The 14589-nt window shown below is 38.0% G+C and overlaps 1 protein-coding gene across 1 annotated transcript in view; it reads left to right on the top strand.

Annotated features, from left to right (window-relative positions):
* The first annotated feature begins 258 nt into the window (after window positions 1-258).
* Window positions 259-14589, top strand: part of LOC146000455 (FRAS1-related extracellular matrix protein 1-like) — a 116075-nt gene continuing 101744 nt past the window's right edge. The window contains exons 1-4 of the mRNA XM_083138113.1: window positions 259-362; window positions 4279-4413; window positions 6849-7013; window positions 11505-11669. Coding sequence (XP_082994239.1) covers window positions 4303-4413; window positions 6849-7013; window positions 11505-11669 — 441 coding nt within the window. The 5' untranslated portion in view covers window positions 259-362; window positions 4279-4302. The remainder of the gene's footprint in view (window positions 363-4278; window positions 4414-6848; window positions 7014-11504; window positions 11670-14589) is intronic.

Here is a 14589-nt window from a genome sequence, read left to right as displayed (position 1 = left end):
TAAGTAGACTTTACTAATTTTACTGTCTGGTGGAAAAGACAGTTGCCAACCACTAATAAAAACATCCAGGATTTTAGAATGTGATATCGCACAGTAACTCACAATTATGGGCATAGAGACGTGCTTTATAAACAAACCTTTCTCTTCACATGCTTATGTTTTAAAAGTACGTTATTCATTAGGTGAGAAACTGCTTTTTGCAAGAGGTATATTCGAAGGTGTTTCTTGACGTTTTTATTGTATACTAGTTGGCCACTATGTAAAGCGGCAAAAACAGGTGTTTGTGTTTGTGACAGGAGAGTTCGAAGAATAGCAGGAATATTTCAGATTTTCTTGTTATTTCTGCTACTGTAATTATTAAGGTGTGAAAGGATTGTTATTTTAAAAATATATATATTACGCATAAGTTTTTGAAAGTGTTCAACATAAGCAGTTGCATTTAAGAGGGATGGAACTTTTATTTTGCGGGGTTTGTTTGGCCAGAGAGTCACGCCTATGCTACAAAAACAAAATACTTAACTGATTTTGATCACTTCGTTAAGTCATATTGGAAAATCAACACTTTAAATTAACAAGTTTGAAAGAATAAAGTAGCATAGTTTATGAGAAAGAGCTTCATTGTACATTGCGCAGGGAGAAGAAAAATAATTTTAATTAAATTATTTATTACGAGCGCTAGGGGAATTGTCTAATTTTTTAGAAAACTCCTGCTATGTCGGTGGATATTGAACTTAAGTAGCGAAAGAATTTGAAATATTGGTAAATTTCTCGTGTCGGACAAACGGCTGAAATTTGATAGTTCTTTTAATTTCAATATTCGTATTTATGAGATAATTAATTGGGAATGTTGTGCTGAATTGCGGGGTCAATGACCGACCTCAAAAAGTTCGAATTTTAAAATGAATTCAGCAGATTTTAAGTGTTTTATGTAACATTTTTTCAAAATTCGGTAAAATACAATTAATAAAGGTACTTATCTCTGAAGTGTGACCACCGTTCATTCAATTCCTTGCATCTCGGAGCTGTTTCACCGTTTTTAAACGAAATATCGGCCCATGTTTCGATTGTTTAATTCCGAACTAATCCTGGTACACAAAAATATTTGGTACCTATTCGATCTCCACCGAACACATCTCACTCTTTTATTTCGTCATTATTTCATACATTCTTTAAGGTGGCATTTTGCTATTTCCACGAAAATAATTGCAATTTTTCACATTAACAGTAATTATTGTTCTTCCTTTTTCGCTTCCGTAACACACAATATGGCGGGCACAGCTTGAGTCGCGTCGTGGATCATCAGTGGGTATGCAGTGTTTCCAATCTTCTTAACCGAAAAATGCCCCACAAATCATTCACGGTAAGGTTAGGTTAGGCAAACATAGTTAAAAAATGCCCCACAAACCATTCAGTTTAAGGTTATGTTAGGCAAACATGGTTAAAATTTATGGTCGTAGTAATATCTGGAATGTATATTCGTTTTTTCATCTTGCAAGAAAATGGCATGGTTCGAAACATTGACTGGGGGTTACGTCAACATACGCAACATCCGCTTCACTTAGAGAAAGCAAATAAAAGCAATGGCAATTGTTCGTCGGAGAGATATTTTTCTTCAAAAATACATCAATTACCGGTCAAATAGATTACACGATGGAAGAAAATACCTCCACGAACTTTGAAAATGCTACATGCTACTCATTTCCATAAGTAGTTTCTTCTGTAAAAATGAAGAAATCCGTTCGGCGGAGATCGAACAGTTACCTTGCATGTTTTCTGCAGAACGAGTTTTCCTTTCCATACACTTCTTGATGATTCCTTATTTGTGAGCAGCCATTCGTTTACTGTCGTTCCTGTAATACTGCCCAGATTCAGTACCTGGACCTCCCTGATGGTGTAGTGGGAACGTCATTGCCTTGTAATGAAAGGTTCCCGGGTCCGATACCCGGTGGAGAGACATAGTGGTTCATATCCCACTTTAAACTGTAGGCCCAGTCCCGATTAGCCTTCTGTGCATAAAGTGGACTTAAAACTCAAATCAATACCTGTTGGTGGGACGTTGCACTGTGGTTCAGATCCCACGCGTCCATAAATGCTTTTAGTGTTAGTTTAGGTGGTTCAGGTTTAAGGCCTGTAGCATTAATAAAACATCCTTTAAGGTGTTTGTTGTTAGGTTAAGTGGGTAAGGCTCTTAGCATTAAAATAACATCCATACATGCTACCAACACCTGATCACATAATATCTGGTCTCAAGCACAAATGCTTGACAATGGGTACCTTCGAGAGTAGCACACAAATCTGCTTGAACTGTGTATCTGAGATGACTAAACCAAGAACGGCTGCTCTCTGCAAAGCGTGGACACTTGCATAATCTACTTTTCATATTGGTGCTAATTAGTTTTTCCAAGCTTCAAACTTCCTTCCACAATCGTTTCCAGTATTCTGAAGCACTTACTAATATTCCTGTAAATAAAGAGAACAAAACATTAAACCTAACAACCTAAAATTACTAACACCATTAATTCTAACATTCATAACCAATTAAATAATTTATAGAATATATTGATTTTGCGCTATGTAGTTTGCAACAAGAATATTCATGAATGTTTCATCATCCGTGCGACCAACATTCATCCAATTTGTCATTGTATGTACACAACATAAAGCCAAATATAACACATGCAAATTCTAATAGCATTTAACCAAACACTCCTAATTTATATTTCTATAAAATTACTGTGAACTGCAGCATCATGAGGTGATCAATAGTACTACTTAAAACCTTCCATTACTTCCCCATAACGTATTTCCGTGTGATAGAAAGAAAACAAAACATTCATATAAGTCACAATCTTCATAAAGACAGCAAAATTTACCACTTTCTTGTGGATGTACGGAGGGTTACCATTAACTCCAGATTATAATAACTTTTGTTTTGTTTTTGGTGACAGTTGGAATCTAATTTGCTTGGAAACATATGTATCTCTTGAGGTATGGCTAATTGTCCTCCTATTGAAGTGTTTTGTATATTGTTCTTCGTAATTTGTCTAGCAATCATATATTACTACTATTATTTCATTACCTTGCTTTATGCCATTTTTTGCCACTTTTGGCTAATTGTTATGACGAGAATGATGGATGATTAGATGAAATTAAATTGATGAAGGGGTAAAAAAAAATATACCCGTACCACTGCCAGGACTCAAATCTGTGATTGTTGCTGGAGAGCACTTAACACACTCAGCCACTGAGGTGATGTCTAAGTTTATTTCATATCATTAATATTGTACCTATTTTTTTTAAATAAAGAACTTTTCACAAGGTATAACAGGATTCCCTCTGATCTATGAATCCTGAAAAACCTAGAAATCGCTAAGAAGAAAGTCTGTGCATTTTGTAATACCTTTCAAAGCCCTGGAAAAATGTGGAAATAGTATTAAATATAATTGTTATACATTCTGTGAATTTGGATTTTCCACATATTTATGAACAAATTTGATACAACAAGCATGTAAAAAAAAAAGGAAAAAAGAAATTCATTAAAAATGTATTGTTTCTTTTGTAACTCGAACCATTGCTTTCATATTCCCACTCTAAAACTATGCTGTGAACTGAGGTAAAGCACGTAGGGTGTCTGACTGTCATGTGAGAGACCCGGGTTTAATTCCTGGGGTAGGTGATCTAAGGTTGGAATTTTTCCGGCCTTTTCCCCACATAAAACGGATCTGGGGCTCACCTAGCCTCAAGTCAATGGGTACCTGGGGGCAACCCTGAAAGGTAAAGGTGGCCGGAGCATGGTGATGATCACATCACGTACAAAATGGCCGAGATGGAGAATGTGTGGGGCCCTATGCCCACATCCCCTAAATGTGCCTTCATGGCTGCACGGTGCTATATGTATGGGGAACTTTAACTTTTTATCGTGCTTGAAATTTGTTTTAAAATATCCTTTAAGGTAATTTGGTTCGGTAAAAGGAGTGAGAAACTTTCGCAACTATGTGCTATCCCCAGAAAGTTTTCAGTTAAATTACCTGAAACATAATTGGAAGTAGAATTTTCAAAACGTGGCTTTTTATCATGATTTGAAGCACATTTGAGGCTGTGCATGTTCTAGAACTTAGCCATAGTGAGTAGAGATGGTGCGATCTTTAGGCTTCAGGGTTTTCAGTGTTCATGCACACTTCAGGGTTTTGAATGTTCATGCACACATATAGTTTATGCCATTCTTTTTCCCGCCCTGCATATTTTCTCACTGGTTTTTATCATGCATTTTCCTTTTAGAAAGTAGTTGCAAAATATGCAAGGATGCTTGTGAAGTTGTCACCAGATCTATATGTTCCACTGTTTCTGTGTATTGCACTTCAGTTTTCTGTGAAGGATGTTTGTGGAGGAAGGGGCGACATACTTCTTAATGAGGTAAGTTAATTATAGTTTAATTTATTTACCTCCGTTAAATACTGTCATTCTACTAAATGTGCAGATTATGTAATCACTTGTTCACAAAAAGTGACAAGCTGTTTGGCTGTAGTGAGTGTTCTATTTTATCTGAACAGGGGTAAACTACACATACTTCTAAGCAGGGGTGCCCATCCCCCCCCCCCAAGGCCCATGGTGCACTCCCTCCAAGAAGGTACAACATTTGCACCCCACCCGTTTATGTCAAATTAGTTACTCAAATTATGTTTGTCAGATAAAATTTGTGGAAAAATATAATACCAGAAGTGCAACCAAGAATTTTTGTCTGGTGGAGGGCAAGTACCAGGATAAACGTACCAATAATAATAATAACATTAATAATGGCTTTATTATTATTACAACTACTACTATCAAAGATGTTGTTATCCTCATAAATTACGCAAAAAGAGGGTAGAAGTCTGTGCTAAGGCATTTGTTTGGAACAAACGATTTGAAATATATTTTCAACACCGTCAATTTCACATTAGCTAATAATGGAAATCAAGCACACAAACTGTATTTTTGAATGGCAGAAAATGAGTGATAAATGCATTCCGAAGATACATGCGTAACTTTCATGTACAACATGTTTTACACATATGCAACATGGAGCGACATAAAATAAGAAAATACATATGCAACAAGCTAACATTAAATTGTGTACATATGCAAAGCTTATTCAATACAAATATACAACACATATTATTTTAAAATATATTACATTACAGAAAAGAAGTAGACTGCGAGCAAGAAAATTTTTAGATCCAATTTTTGCAATTCAAAACAATATTGATTTAATAGGCTGCAAATAATTTCACTGGATGCCGTGGCATTCTCAATTTTACAACTTTTTTTTTTCATTTAAATCACCCATGGCCGACTCCCACTGCCCCTAGCAACAGCTCTGAACTTGATGAAAATATGAAAAGCAGATAATGCGAGTGAAGCAAGCAAGAAAATTTTACAAAATGAAATTTTATTTTTCATAAAATTTGAAATCGAAGGGGTAATTGCTCCTCTGCCCCCCCCCCTTTTGCAGGTGCCCTCGGTCATTAATGTTTGTCCCTCCTTGCCCCTCTAGAATTGACTTCCATCGAAGGTTGGGGGACAATGAGCCCCGCTGACTCCCCTGTGGTTGCATCACTGTATAATACAGACATATTTAAGCATATATGTTTACTTTAGATACTTTAGGCTCACTGCCATTGTTAGTCAACCTTATTCTGCACAGTTTGTCTGCTCGACTAACCTTGTATTAATGCGAATACCATGCCCCTCCTCTCCATCCAAACCGATTCTAGAGGCATAAGTGGTGGTGTTTCATTTCAACCCTATCGCCGCGATCACCCCCAGGTAGGCAGAAAAACTGTACATAATAACCAAAACTAAAAATCAATAACAAGTCAATCAAAGGATACAATCCCCCCTATTTTTGTGTGAAGATATATAGAATTGGTATAAAATTTTGTCCCCCCCCAAATTCCCATGATGCAGGCATGTAATGAAACCCCCCTGTGGGCACCACTGCTTCTAAGGTGGATTTCAGAAATCCAATTATTGATCAAAATTTGTGGATAATTTGAGTTGCTTATTTTTCAGTTGGATACTGGATGGTTTGAAATTTGGATATCTGTTGGCTAACCATATTATCAGGGGCACCAACCATCCAACCACCCAATGTGCAGACTTCTGTAGGGCATCCACCTAAATTTCAGATAACATTACTTATTTAGTGTCACACATAGAAATGAAAAAATACTGAAGTGTTAAAATCGTAAGAAATACTAGCCGCCCCCAACATCTCCACTACAGTGGAATCAAGAATATGTGGAACCCTACCTCCTATGTGTCTTTATGTTTTTTCACAATGCTACTGTGGTGCATTGTAGGCATCAATAGATAGGTCTGTCAGGCCCAATTTAATGAGCATGATGTGCAAAGAGTAAATGTTAGAATTCTTGTGAAGATGGAGAAGTTTTAAGAAAAGACACTTTTTTCACAGCTCTTTTAAAGATAAAAATCTTAGATTAAGAATTATGGGAAGGTAGGTATACAAAAGGTGTCACCCTCCTAAATTCAGAGAAATACATTTAAAACTATTAACAATAATTCATCCTCAGACCTGAGGCTTCTGATTCGCTGATTTCAATTAATTTTGTTTTGGTAAGGAGCTTATGTCACTTTATTATGAGAATGGTGCACATAGCCTCAGTGCTATGACATCCCCATTATAATTTTTATTAATCAGTCAACATGAAAAAGTTATGTGGGTATATTTGGAAAAGTAGTGTGAACCATGGTGTCTCTCCGTTATTATTATTAAAAGGAGGAATATAAATATTTTTTGTCGATGTGTGTTCCATTTCTAAATTTCTGTTTTTACTTCTCTGGAACAGGAGCAGTCATCATGGAGGACAATAGAGATTACAGTGGAGAAGGGCAGATCAGTATTTTTAGTCCCTGAACAGTTTGGATATTCAGAAATGCACCGAGGGACAATTTGTCGTATGGAACTTCTGAATGAACCTATTACTCAAAGAGTTGGGCTTTTTGAACCTCCAGTGAGTTTCACTCAGTGAAATATTGTTTTTGTTTTGAGTAATAAATGTATTGTAATAAACCCTTCATGATAAGAGAAACTTAGCTAGACTTTTCATCTCCAGATGTTTGGGTTTTCAAGTGCAAAGAGTGGTGTTGCAACAAGCCTGATTTTTGACCAGTCGTAAATGACACCTTGTGCTTTGAACATGCAGCCTTTGCTTGTAGTTCAGGGAAACACAGAGAATGAAAGACCCATTCAGTTGCTAACCAGCAGCAGCTACTTTGATTAGGCCAGCTGCACACCAGATCTGACACAATACGAGTCATTTTATTTGTCAGCTAAAATCTGATTGCAGATTTTTTCATTTACATAATAGGTCTAAGTCTGTCTTTTATAATTTGGGAAGCAGGTTAACGATACATAATAACAGTTTACAGCAGAATCAATGCATTAATAATGTACAGGGTGTACCAAAAGTCCCATTACCCCCCCCCCCCCTTTGAATTTTAGACAAACCTGCAAAAATGTTATTTTAACAGCATGCATATGATGAGAGGATGGTATACCATTAAATCTGACAAATGACCACCATTTACTCCAGAGGATCTGTGAGCACACCGCCATTTTCATGACACATTATTATTTGCCTCCATTTGCGATGTGAAATCCTCCGTAACATGGCTGGCGTGAGGGAAGCAAACGCACTGCGAACAACATCTTCTTGAAGTTCCTCAGTTGTCTGATATCAATTATGGGCGACTTTCTGTTTGATGTGCCCCTATAGCGCATTATCACAAGATGTCAGACCTGGACTTCGGGGTGGCCATTTCAGAGGTGCTGGTAAATTTGGTGATCCTCGTCCAATCCATTTGTCTCTGAACACATCATTGAGGTATTCTCTTATCTCTCCATGTTGTGAGACTGGTTTGTACTGGAATTGGAACGTTTGGATCTTCTTGGTCGAATCTGGTTCCAACAGGATGGGGCACCAGTGCACTTCGCAATACATGTAAGAGAATACCTCAATGTGTTCAGAGACAAATGGATTTGACGAGGATTGCCAAATTTACCAGCACCTCTGAAATGGCCACCCCGAAGTCCAGATCTGACATCTTGTGATAATATGCTATGGGGCACATCAAACAGAAAGTTGCCCATAATTGTTAAAAGACAGCTGAAGAACTTCAAGATGATGTTTGCAGTGAGTTTGCTTCCCTCTCGCCAGCCATGTTATGGAGGATTTCACATTGCACCTGGAGGCAAATAATAATGTGCCATGAAAATGGCGGTGTGCTCACAGATCCTCTGGAGTAAATGGTGGTAATTTGTCTGATATAATGGTATACCATCCTCTCATCATACGCATGCTGTTAAAATAACATTTTGCAGGTTTGTCTACAATTCAAGGGGGGGATGGGACTTTTGGTACACTCTGTATATGTAGAATTAATGTATCATTTTGTATGTTGTGAATTGAGTCAGTTTATATTACCTTAAATCACTGCTTATGTCACATACCAAAATATTGTGTTTTCCAAACAATTACTTGCTAGAAATATGTTCCGACAAAGCAAGACAAATGAATGTTGGTTTCTTATTATTTGATGTGTTTGGAATACAATAGAACAGCTCGCAGTTGCTGGACGCAACTAATAAAGGAATGTGCGTGGTTTTTAAATTGAACTGTGCGAAGATGGGGACAAGCTATTTAATTTCACGAGGTTAAACATAAATAGCTTCAATTATTTACAGAGATTAATAAGGCCAGCCGCACACCGGATCTGATACGATCTTCTGTTTTGGCGATCTCCTATGTCAGAATATAATCACGTTTAATTTGCAATTAAATAAGAATATCGCTGCCATGATACTGTTCCCCCAGTTTTGAAATTTTGGCCTGAAATTGTTTCAATTTCCAGTCTGTAATTAGATGTCTATGACCAAATTGAATGAATTCACACATGCACAGATCATTTTATCGCAAGCTGCTCCTTGTGATACCAAATTCCCAAGACATTCGCAAACCATCACAACATGACTTGAGTCAATTTTCATCCGGTGTACGACCGCCCATAAGAGCCTCATGTTAAACTTTCCCTGAATCGGTTTGCAACAAAGATGACTTGTTGCATCATGTCATGTCAGATCCGGTGTGCAGCTGGCTTTAGCCATGCCTTGGACCCCAAACTGTTGCTCCAACTGTCACCATGGCAACTGGTCCAACGTGATTAGTTCAAGTGTTCATTAGTCCCTCCTTACTCTTCTCTGCCAGAACCAAAAAAGAATTCCAACTCGGTTCTCTCCTCCTGTGGGGTATAGTTAACTTTGTTTTATTGTGTTTATGGCATGTCAACACTTGTTTTTTGTGATAAATCGATTGTTTCAAAAGGAATGCTAAGTTATGCATTCAGCTGGCCAGATGTTAGATTTGATAAAACACATTAAAAATGAGAAGAAAAGCAAGCATTATTAAATGTTATGGTGCATTTATAATTACAAAATGGCTCAAGCCACAAGCCATGCTTTAGTCATATTCTATTTATTACATTGCTCCAGTGCATTTATGAATAGGTCAGCATTACTGAAGTAATGTTATAATTTGGGATGCGACAGATTAATTGGTACTCCATTGGTGTCAGCCGATGTACGCATATTGGTGTATTGGTAAAATTACCTATTATTTTATGGAGTCTGTATATCTATACATATGTTATAATTTAATGCAAAATTCTGCGATTGTGTTTTATTATTTATGGATGATCTTCATGCCCCACTTTTTAAAAAGGTAAATATCTAAATATGCAACTTCTTTTGCACTGCAGTCACCTCAAAACATGCATTTATTAAGAAGGTCATTGATCCATTCAGGTTTCTCAAGGACCATTTGGAATTTTATATTGTATCGGTAAATTTCATATCGGAACTTTATTGGTATCGACTCATCCCTAGTTATAATATAAAGGGTTTTCCTAAAGCCCTTTCCACATTTAAATTTGCTGTAACTTTCTAACGAAGAGAGATATTTCAGTGAAATAAAGTTTGAACTTCACAGCAGTATTTAAAATTTAACCTGGCAACACTGCAAATCTGTCGTCCTCAACTGGGCACCATTCATGTCGATGCATTCCTGCAATCTCGTCCTGAAACCCAGAATTGCTTTCTGGTGCTGCTCACCCGAAATGCCCCACAATGACTGCAAATATTTTTGCTTTGAGGTCATCCAGATCTCTCGGCACGCCAAGGGTCCCGGGTTCGAATCCCGGTCGGGCTTGGTTGTTTGTGAATGTCCATTCATCAATTTCATCATTTCATCACTCATCCCCATCTTCGCAAATTAGCCAAGAGGCACAAAACGCGAAGTAAAATAAACTAAAATCAAAATCAAATCAGATCTCTCGGCAAGAGTCACACGGAGGCAGATCTGGCAACCTTGCGGGCCATGATGTGGGTACTCTGCGGCCAATCTACCTGCCTCCGAATTCTTGATCTAGGAAGTTTCTTACTGCAAGAGCGAAATGGGGTGGTGTCCTATCTTTCTGGAAGCACACATCATCCTTGATACCAAGTGCAATCAGCTGGGGAAGGAAGAAGGTCTGCAGCATGCTGAGGTTGGTAGCACTTGTCATGATATCTTTCTATGAAAAGAAAGGCCTGATTAGATGATCCATCAACACAGCACACCACACATTCAGTTTTGGGCTATCCCTCTTCTAGGTTTGGAATTCGGGAACCAGAATGCATGATTTCAGCTCTGCGAACCATAAAATGCACTGACTTCTCCTAAATCGACGCTATCTTAGAATCACCTGATTGCTTGTAGTCACGTGATCCTCTCAACGTGCAGTTTTGCCAGGTAAAAACTGGCAGTACAAACTTTATTTCACTGAAATATATCTGTTCGTCACAAAGTTATAGTGAATTTAAATGTTGGAAGGACTTTAGGAAAACCCTGTATTATATGAGACGTTGCAGATATTAGGGGCAAATTCGACAAAGCTTGTTTTTTTTTCTTTCAATATGGGATCATATACATTATAGACTGTATGAATTAATGCAACACCTGACGGGAGTCTATACCTCGTCTCCAATACTCTGAAATTTGCTTTAGAATAGAACAGTGCGCTAGCAATGAGGTAGATGTAAATACTTTTAAACTGCTGATTCTTGCAACTTATATTTTGCGCATTCGCCCTTAATATCCACAATGCCTCATATACTATGTATGGGAATATTTCCAACTCCCAGTATTGAAACAAAATGCTAAATACCTCTTCACCACAACCAATACACATTTTTTAAACATAATTTGGGAAAAGTGTATGAAAAATATTGGCAGACTATTTGCTGGGTAATATTTATTCTTCTTACTATACTGTTTAGTATAACATTCAATTACATGCACAGTGAAAACTAGTAGATGGGTAAGTAAGGTTTGTAGTGCAGGAACAAGTTAAATCCCAACTAAAAAGAAATTTAGTTAAATTATCCATAATGTTTTTTTTCTCCACAGGTTTTTGATTGCTTCTTTAAACAAGACAGCGTAAAATACACTCACTTCGGATCTCCATTGTTATCAGAGGATGTTGCTTTCCTTAGGTCTTATCGATTTGATTATAATGATACAATTATTACAAATTTCAAATTGGTTATTTCCATATTGGATACTCCATATGTGGTAAGTAAGCATAGCAATATTTCAAACATACAGGAAACCTGTTATAATGCTCAGTGTATATGGTGACAGAATATTATTTAACATGATTCTATCTAGATGTGATGTTTCACGGATTTATCAAAGGTCCAATGGATTTGAAAATAAAAATACACCTAAGAATAGGAAACCAGCTTATAAAGTGGAAAGAAAATTTCAGAATGCTTTCTCTCAAAGGCTGTTGCACCATGGGTTATTTTAATCAAATGGTATGTGCTTGCTACCTCACTATAGTGGAACCACAAGGAAAGAAACCTGCGCAGAACTTCATCGCGCTGGCGGGTGAGGGAATGGACAGGGGGAAGGAGCCTTCAGCACCGCTCACGTCAGTGTTGCCCAGACTTATTGATTTCTCTGGAGAATTCCTTAATAAACTATTGCTATGGAACCTCCAACGGCCTGCTCAAAAACACGTTTCCTGCTCATCTTACTTGAACATGGAGGGGAGAGGTAGAGTTGAACTCCACTCAGCCATGAAAAGTGCTGATTGAACTGTGAAATTATGCCAAACAATACTCAATTGTGCTAGGACATTATTATTATTTTATTACTATTACTACCTACATTACTATTTTTAGATGGTTGTATTTTATCCCACCCGAAAATCTATTTCTATTTTAGTTATTTTACGTCGCTTTTGTGCCTCTACGGGTAAGTACGACAATATGGATGAATGAAAAACTGATGAAATGGATGAAGTGACACAAACACAGTGCAACGTCGTTGCCTTACTAGCTAGTAACACTGACTTCGTAGCATGGGCAAATTATTTTATACATGTATGTGTGTGTGTGTGTGTGTGTGTCTGTGTGTATGTATTTCTAGCAGATGGGGAGGATAGGTGGCACCCTAGCATAAGCGTCGCTATCTTGAATTATTGAGGAAGACATGCTGTCTAATTCACCAAATATACAAGGTTCATTCAATAAATAACCGGAATTTTTTTTTTTACAGAATCTATTATTAGAATGGAATACAACACATGATTATTATTCAACGTAGTCCTCCTCAAGTTCAATGCACCTGTTGCCAGCGCTCGACAAGCCTCCCAATTCCACGTGAAATGAATTCTTTTGGGCATGTGCGTAACCAGTCATACACTGCTGCCTGGATGTCTTCATCATCCTCGAACCTTGAGCCACTAAGAGCATCTTTAAGTGGGCCAAAAATGTGATAATCTGAAGGTGCCAGATCCGGGGAATACAGGGGGTGGGGTAAGCAGAGGAACTTTAGGTCATTGATGGTAACTAATGTGACTCTAGCAGTGTGTGGTCTCGCGTTGTCATGCAGTAACAGGATGCCACTGGACACCAGACCACATCGCTTCTTCAAAATTGCTGGTTTTAAATTTTCACGCATAAGGTTTGCGTATTTCACACTGTTTACATTTTGACCTCTCGGCATGTAATGTTCAAGAATTGTTCCCTTATGATCCCAAAACAAAGTCAACATGGCCTTACCAGCACTTCTTTCAACTCGCACCTTCTTGGGTCTTGGAGATGAAGAATGTCGCCAGTCCATTGTAGCCCGCTTTCGTTCAGGTTCGTAAAATGTACCCAACTTTCATCTCCCGTGACAATAAGGTGAAGAAATGCCTCCCCTTCAGCCTCGTACTGTCGCAAAAGTTCCCAACACACATCCATGCGCCTTTCTTTCATTTCTGGTGTCAAATGTTTTGGAACCCACCTCGCACACACTTTCTTGAACATCAGTATGCCATGAACAATATGGTGGGCTGATCCAACACTAACGTTCATATCTGATGCAATCTCACTCACTGTAACACACCGGTTTTCCCGTATCAACTCGTCAACTCTCGCAATGTTGTTCTCCATGACTGCAGAGACAGAACATCCTGAACGTGCAAATCTTGAACACTTGTTACACCCTGTTTGAACTTCTCTGCCCACTCGTACACTTGTGTTCGACTCAAACAGCTTTCACCATATTGCACTGCCATCCGACGGTGAATTTCGATTGGTTTCAACCCTTCAGCTAACAGAAATATAATGACACTTAGCTGCTCCAAGTTGGTGCAAACCTGCAAGGGTGCCGCCATCTTGTTTCACTGATTCCCAGCACCTCGTTTGCGAGGCAGGCATGCCAGGCCCATCTGTTAATAGTTCTAGGATGCCACCACAAAATAACAAAGAAACACCAAACATGGTCGTATTTTCGATTTTTTATACAACTTTTTCGGTTATTTATTGAATGGACCTTTTATTTCACATACGTAATGCATTTTCTCATTATAGTGCAGGACGCGTGCTCACCCTTAACGATAGCTGTACACCGAACACCAGCAGAAGGCAAATTAATGTGTTATTGTTAGCATTCGACTTGAAATATTGTGGAAAATGAATGTTGACATAAAAATACCTATTATTTCAGACGTATGAGTTGATTTCAGTCACAGTAATTAACATCCATTATTATAATAGGGATGTAGGAACGTGATAATTTCAAACTCAAGTGGTGTTTTCTGAGAGGGCAACATTATTACGGGGTAATATGCCTCGTTTACCAGCCTGATAAAAATACATTGTTTCACCCTGAAACTGTTCCTGAAAAAAAAATCTGTGGACGTCCCCTTGCCCCCAGTGTGCACACCTATGTTTCCCCGCCCCCCGAGAACGTTGTTCATCCGCTACTATTAGATCATTGGATTTTGTAGCAGATCTTCTGGTTTCCCAAGGAACAATCTCCCGATTTTTTAAGTCTAACCTGACAACCCTGCCCTGAGCACCGATAACGGCAGGAAAGATGCGCAAATGCTTTTGAAGGAAGGTTTTTTTCCTTGTGGTCGAACTATAATATTTTCTTTCCCAAAATATGCTGAACAAATTGTATACAACAAACTTAAACTTTGAAATTTAGAAAATCC

Source organism: Lepisma saccharinum, chromosome 16, assembly GCF_977018435.1.
Source record: "Lepisma saccharinum chromosome 16, izLepSacc3.1, whole genome shotgun sequence".
Classification (NCBI taxonomy): Eukaryota; Metazoa; Arthropoda; class Insecta; order Zygentoma; family Lepismatidae; genus Lepisma; species Lepisma saccharinum.
This window is presented reverse-complemented; position numbering and strand designations above follow the sequence as displayed.